The sequence below is a fragment of the Myotis daubentonii genome, chromosome 2, assembly GCF_963259705.1.
Source record: "Myotis daubentonii chromosome 2, mMyoDau2.1, whole genome shotgun sequence".
Lineage (NCBI taxonomy): Eukaryota > Metazoa > Chordata > Mammalia > Chiroptera > Vespertilionidae > Myotis > Myotis daubentonii.
In genome coordinates this window covers 55,689,747-55,697,413 of record NC_081841.1, presented here as the reverse complement: position 1 = coordinate 55,697,413, position 7,667 = coordinate 55,689,747, and the positions used below count along the sequence as shown (strand labels likewise).

The 7,667-nt window shown below is 42.6% G+C and overlaps 1 protein-coding gene across 1 annotated transcript; it reads right to left on the bottom strand.

Annotated features, from left to right (window-relative positions):
* Window positions 1-6,085: 6,085 nt before the first annotated feature.
* On the bottom strand, window positions 6,086-7,069 carry LOC132226548 (olfactory receptor 6C2-like). The gene has a single exon (XM_059681150.1). It carries the CDS (start codon window positions 7,067-7,069, stop codon window positions 6,086-6,088), a length of 984 nt encoding a protein of 327 aa, XP_059537133.1.
* Window positions 7,070-7,667: the final 598 nt, after the last annotated feature.

Genomic DNA, 7,667 nt, shown 5'->3' with positions numbered 1-7,667 from the left:
AGTGCTGCCATGGAGGCTGGAGAGGCTCCCGCCACCACCGCTGCGCTTGCCAGCCATGAGCCTGCTTCTGGCTGAGTGGCACTCCCACTGTGGGAACTCACTGACCACCAGAGGACAGCTCCTGTGTTGAGCATCTGCCCCCTGGTGGTCAGTGTACGTCATAGTGACTGGTCAACCGGTCGACTATCTACCCCCTGGTGGTCAATGCACATCATAGAGAGCAGTTGAGAAGCCTTAGCATATCATTAGCATATTACACTTTAATTGATTGAACAGACGACTTGATGACGGGAGGACTGGACATCTAGCATATTAGGCTTTTATTATATACTAGAGGCCCGGTGCACAAAAATTTCTGCACTTGGAGGGGAGGGGGGTCCCTCAGCCTGGCCTGTGCCCTCTCGCAGTCTGGGACCCCTCAGGAGATAACGACCTGCTGGCTTAGGCCTGCTCCCGGGTGGCAGAGGGCAGGCCCAATCCCTAGGTGCAGACCTTGGTCGGGCTCAGAGCAGGGCTGATTGGGGAGTTGGGGCACCACCCCCTGTCATGCACAGAGCAGGACGGATCGGGATGTTGCTATGACACCCTCAGTAACACTCAGGGTAGGGCCGATTGGGGGGTTGGGGCACCGCCCCCTGTCACACCGCCCCCTGTCACACTCAAGGCAAGGTCGATGGGAGGGTTGCGGCGCCACCCCCTGTCACGCACTGAGCAGGGCCAATCAGGGGTTTGGGGTGCTGCCCCCTGTCACTCGGGGCTCCGTACCCTGTCACTCACAGAGCTGGGTCGATCAGGGGTTTGGGGAGCTCCCCCCTGTAACGCACAGAGCAGGGCGGATCAGGGGGTTGAGGAGCTCCCCCCTGTCACTCACGGAGTAGGGCCGATAGGGGAGTTGGGGCGCCGCACCCTGTCACACTCAGGGTAGGGCCGATGTGGAGGTTATGGCTCTACCCAATCACACACAGAGCAAGGCCTGTGGGGGGGGGGTTGGGGCACTGCCCTCTATCACCCACAGAGCAGGGCCGATCAGGGGATTGGGACCCCGCCACTGTCACACTCAGGGCAGGGCCTATGGGGAGGTTATGGCTCTACCCCAACACACACAGAGCAGGGCCCATGGGGGTGGTGGGGGTTGGGGCGCCGCACCCTGTCACACACAGAGCAGGGCCGATCAGGGGGTTGTGGCGCCGCACCCTGTCACACACAGAGCCGCAGGGAGATCAGGGGGCTGGGAGCTGTCCCCTATCAGGCATAGAGCAGGGCTGATCAGGGGGTTGGGGCGCCTTCCTCTGTCACGAACAGAGCAGGGCAGATAGGGAGGTTGTGGCCCCGCCCCCTGTCACACACAGAGCCACAGGGCGATCAGGGGGTTTGGGCGCTGCCCCCTGTCACGCTGATCCTGGTGCCGGGAGGCATATTACCCTTTTACTATATAGGATAGAGGCCTGGTGCACGGGTGGGGGCCAGCTGGTTTGCCCTGAAGGGTGTCCTGGATCAGAGTGGGGCTCCCCACTGTGGTGCCTGGCCAGCCTGGGTGAGGGGCTGAGGGCTGTTTACATGCTGGCGGGTGACTGAAGTTCCCAACCGCTCCTTTTTTTTTTTTTTTATCCTAGTCCAGCTTTAGCTCTCAGGCTTGGCTCCAGCTCTTATGCCTCCGCTGCTGAAAGCAGGTATCTGGTTTGTTTGGGTTCTATAATCGAAACACTGTTTCAACTCCAGCTCTGAGATGCCAGCTGGCTGAAAACAGGTTTCTGGGGTTTTGTTTAGCTTCTATATTTATAACAATGTTTCAAACTGCAAACTCAGAGGCTGGCAGCGGCAGGCGGGGAACGTTGGAGTCCTCTGCCACTGAAGCAAGGAAGCCTCATGTTCGCTTCAAGCTGCCTGGCTGCCGGTCGCCATCTTGGCTGGCAGTTAATTTGCATATCACCCTGATTAGCCAATGGGAAGTGTAGCGGAGGTATGGCTAATTACCATGTTTCTCTTTTATTAGATAGGATGATTTTCAGTTCTGAATAACATGTTGACAACACTGTTTCTGGTTACATTGAGATATCTTTAATTTAACAAATGCATAATCAGGCATCTATTAATTTTAATATATAACTCATTACTTAAAAATTACTTGCCTTGCCCTGGCCAGCATGTCTCAAGATTTAGAGGGTCCATCTGGGCACTATAAGGTGGCAGGTTTGATTCTTGGTCAAATGCACATAATTGGTTTAAAAGTTCATTCCCTGACCCCATGTGGAAGGCAACCAGTTGATGTGTCCCTCTCACATTGATGTCTCTCTCTCTCCCTCCCTCCCTCCAACTCTCTCTGAAAAGCAATGGAAAAAAACAACAACAAAAGTCCTCAGGTGAGGATTAAAAAAAGAAGAAAAATAGTAAAAAATTACTTGCATTAATTTACTAAGGAATTTTTTAAAAAAAATCACATCATCTTAGTTTTCAAAAGCAAACGTCATTGTATGTAGATGATAAATGACAAAGATAAAATACTTACTCTTCTGACAATCATAACCTCAGATGGTCACTTAATCCCCCAAATCCTCAGAGTGACAAAGGCTGACCAGACATGTGTCAGCGGAGATAGGTAGTTGCACTGCCAATCACTTATTTTTTTCTGAACCATTACTCACACTCAAAGGCAGGATTTCTCTGAGTGTTCCATCTTTAAAATATTTAAAAATTTTTATCAACATGATTTTGATCTCACTTTAAATCAAAGCAATATTTTCTTGTACTCCCTTTAAGTAAAATGCTAAACAAACAAGCAAACAAATAATCCAATTATAAAATGGGCAGAGGACATGACAGACATTTTTCCTAAGAAGACATATAAATGGCCAACAGATATATGAAAAGATGCTCAACTGCACTAACTATCAAGGAAATGCAAATCAAAACTACAATGAGATACTTCATATAATAGCCATCTCTTAAATTGGCTATTATCAACAACGCAAGTAGTAACGTTTGTTGGAGAAGTTGGTGAGAAAAAGGAATCTATATTCACTGCTCGTGGGAATGTCAACTGATGCAGCTACTAAGAAAAAATAGCATTTTATCTTCTCAATAAATTAAGAATAGAGTTGCTATATGATCCAGAATTTCCGCTTCTGGGTATCAACCCCTAAAACTTGAAAGCACTTATTTACAAAGATGTATACACCCCTATGTTCATTGCAGCTTTATTTATGGTGGCCAAGATATGGAAGCAAGCAAAGTATTTCTCAATAGATGATTAGATAAAGATGATGTAGTACATATGCACAATGGATTACTACTCAGTCATAGGGAAAGATGAAATACTGCTTTTTGTGACAACATGGACCTTGAGAATATCATGCTAAGCAAAATAAGTCAGACAGAGTCAAGTACCATAAGATTTCACTCATATGTGGGATATAAAACTGAGAGCAACAAGTGAACAAACAAGACAAACAAACACACAAAAAGTCAGACACAGGCAACAGTATGGTGGTTACCAGGGAAATGGAGTTGGTAGGGGTAGAATAGGGACAATATATGGTGACAGAAGATGATTTGGCTTTGGGTGGGTGGCACACAATGCAGTATACAGATCATGTTTTATAGAAAAGTACATGTGAAGCCTATACCATCTTATTGCCCACTTTCACCCCAATAAATTTAATTAAAAAATGAAAAGAAAAAAGGGAAAAAAGCTAGAATGTGTAAGACCTCGTTTTGGTTTTTAGAGAACTTGAAGATATGATGATGCCTTTGGCATACTAGCACATTTAAATCAATAAATAAACAAACAAACAAACACTCATGCCCTCGGTGACTCTGACTCAAAAGTGACTAAGAATTCGATTGTGTAAATAACTTTTGGGATAAGAAACACTCCTAAAGGCAGCTGTGAGGACTGTGTCCTTGGGGACTGAAGAAGACAGGAGCATCAGAAACAGGGATTGTGCAAAATACATCACCATAGGTCTTTAAAAATTAACAGAAAACAATTTTCCTTACTTACTAATTTTTATGAATACATTTTAATTATAAAATAAATCTGATAAATAATAAAGTCCATGTAAAACCACAATGGCAGAGAGATAGATATTTGAATATGTACATTCATACATTTTTTCATATACATGTGGATATTTATTAAGCATATTTAAAATATAGGAGCAATTTATAAAAGTAAGACATAAAGTTCTATATTTTAGATTTATAAACACTGGGAATGAAATATCACTTTAATAGTTAACAAAAGCTTTAGCATAAAAATTCCTATATATAGTTCTACATTTATGCATGTTCATTACTTTTTAAAACAATCTATGTTTTTGCATACTTTAAAAATTTTACTAAAATGCTGCAAGATAGTTATTTGAAGTTATGTATCTGACCTCTAGAGACACATACTTTTTCAGAATAATATGAAAACAGATTTTTTATTAAAATGTCACTGAAGATTTAATAGTGAAATATCAATTGTTTGGTGTGGGAAAATTACCTTAGCTCCTCATACACATCTTCAAATTTATTCCATTTATTCTAGCCTGTAAGAATTCATATGTATTGGGTATCTACATTAATAAAAGAGAAAAATGCAAATTGACCATACCTTTGCAACACCCATCAGCAAATCAGGAGTGACTATGAAAATTAACCCAACAAATATGGCTGGTTAATTTGCATACAGAGGTGCCGAGCGTCCGGGGGCAAGATACAGGCATTCTGAACCACCCCAGCTGCTTTGGGCCTCTAGGCAGTATGGGAAAGCAGAAAGGTGGCTTTGGGTCGGTGCGAAGGCAGAAAGCCTGCACTGGCCAGAGTGAAGGCGGTGCCAGCAGCCAGGGAAGGAAGGCCCATTCTTGCATGAATCTTTGTGCATCAGGCCTCTAGTTGCAATATAAAATAGCAAATTTTTGTATATGGAGCTAAATTTACTCCCTCATTTAAGCTTATGGAATCTGAAAAGATTGACTGAGGGCTCAACATTTTCTGCACAAACCTTTGTGGGATATCTTAAATATACTTCTGATAAAATTACATACTTTACTGCTACCAATGTACATAAAGAGTCAAGAAAAACTAAATATTACAGAGCCATGTTTTTTTCCACAAGGTTCTCAATGCCATAGACTCATTAAAGAGTGGAAATGGTAATATAAACATTGGTTATTCTAAACAAGTGTTTGAAATATGTTAAGTAACTAAAATTTTATTTAGCTAACGTCTACCTCACAGTGAATATAAAAGGATGTAACAGAGGAACTTCACGGGAAAGGCGTATAAGAGCAGGAGATTTGAAGAAGGGTTGGTGGTATTACAACTTTGTGTATATTACTTTTAATACTATTTTTCCTCATCTGATTGTCCTGGGCCAGGTTTGATTTGTGGCTGTCTGAGTAGGAGTATACCAATAGGCAGGACATAATGTCTATACCATTAAATTTAACAGTATGTATTTCTAAGTTGAGGGTAGGTTATAATTGTACCCAAGTAGCCAAATTAGAGGTGACTCTCAATATTGCTCCCTTAGTAAGTGGCAGGGATAGTGCTCTGATACTTTACCTCTCAAATCAGATGACAACTGACTGGAGGTGGGAGAGAAGAGAAGCTTTATCAAACTAGCTGTGATAGCCTGTCCTTTGGGTAAAGACTATACCCGAGACAGAAGTTCAAGTTCATTCATTATCAACATGAAGCTTACAAAGTCATGGAAGTATGCATATCTGGCCAGTAGGTGGGATGGTGGATCACCTATTGAATATTTGCATAGAGCAGGTCTGGAAATGGTGCCCATCACTTCCACACTCATTCTGTTAGCTACAACATAGGCTACATAGTCACATCTTACAGGGTAGAAATATGGCAGAACAATATGGCCTACAGTGTTTCCAGGGATAGAAACCAAAATGTTTGGCAAAAACAGAAATTTCTGCCAGATAGTAAACATAAATAACTTAGAATCTAGTTTTAATGGGGAGTGAAAAATTAAATAGTCAAGGTTGACTGTAAGAAAGTCTAAAAACAAAGTGAGAATGTCGATATGACTAGAGAATAAGTCATGCAGAGACAAATAATATTAGAACTTCGGGTTTTCTGCCTAGTTATCCTTCCTTTTAATTGGATTCACTGAGTCCTTTTTCCTCTGTGTCTTTAAGAGAAATGCAATCTTTTTAATTGAGTAATGGAAAGCTTGTTTTACTTGCTTGTTTCTCAGTGTGTAAATAAAGGGGTTCAACATGGGTGAAATGGACGTAATAAGGAGTGAAATCCCTTTATTTATAGCTACCTCATCATTGGCTGAAGGTTTGACATAAATGAAGATGCAGCTTCCATAAGTAATGGAAACCACAATCATGTGGGAAGAACACGTGGAAAAGGCCTTTTTCCGTTGCTGGGCAGAGGGAAACCTTAGAATAGTCCTGATGATATAAATGTAGGAAAGAACCACACATATGAGGGTCATGATGAATGTCAACACAGCACACACGATAACCATCTGTTCTATCAACCAGGTGTCTGAGCAAGAGATCTTCAGGAGAGGAGATGCATCACAGCAAAAATGATCAATGACGTTTGAATCACAGAATTCCAGGCCCAAACCCAGACTCATTGGTGGCAGAATGATCATCAGTGCTGCTACCCAACAGGAGAAAATGATGTTCTTGCAGACTCTGCTGTTCATGATGGTGGTGTAATGCAGGGGTTTGCAGATGGCCACGTAGCGATCATAGGACATGGCAGCCAGAAGAAAAAATTCCGTTACTGCAAAGAGGTCTGTAAACAAGAGTTGACTGGCACAAGCGTTATAGGTAATGGACTTGTCCCCAGATAATATGCTATATAGGAATCTGGGAACACAGGCAGTTGTGAAAGAAATTTCTAAGAAGGAGAAATTTTGAAGGAACAGATACATCGGTGTTTTTAGGTGGGAATCAATCAGAGTGAGGGTGATGATGGTTAGGTTTCCAGATATACTCAACATGTAGGAAAGAAATAGAAAGATAAACAGCAATATTTTCAGTGGAGTATCATCGGTCAGTCCCAGCAAGATGAAGGTTGTTACTGTAGTTTGGTTTTTCATCCTTGATTATTTTGCCCATTCTGCTTCAAATAATAAGACTTTATATGAGGAAATCCAGAGTCCAGGTTATCTTCTAAAGTTAAGAGAAGTAAATTGGAGAGTGATTCCTAGCTCAGTGGGAAAGTAAGCATATCTTACATGCCAATGTTTGATTACCTGTTTGTGTCACATAAACTGACCATATTTGAATCACATATTCGCTCTGCTGCTTCTAATTACAATTTAACTGTAATTGTTGTCAGTTTGACATATCTACACTAATAAAAGACAAAGATGCTAATTGACTGTAACTTTGTTATGATCAAGCCACGCCCACCAGCCAATCAGAGCAAATATATGCAAGTTAACCCAACCAAGATGGCAGTCGGAAGCCACGGAGCTGGAGCAAGCAGGAGGCTTGGTTGCCCCAGTGATGGAGGAAGCCAAGCTTCCTGCCTGCTCTGGCGAGCTGTGGCCTCCACAAAAGGCGACAAAGTTTCAATTATAGAAGCGAAATAAATCCCAGATACCTGTTTCCAGCCAGCCTCCACTTGGAGCTTGGGTGGCTGGGGGCTGTTGCCAGCCTGCAAACAGCCATAAACCTCTCACCCAGGATGGT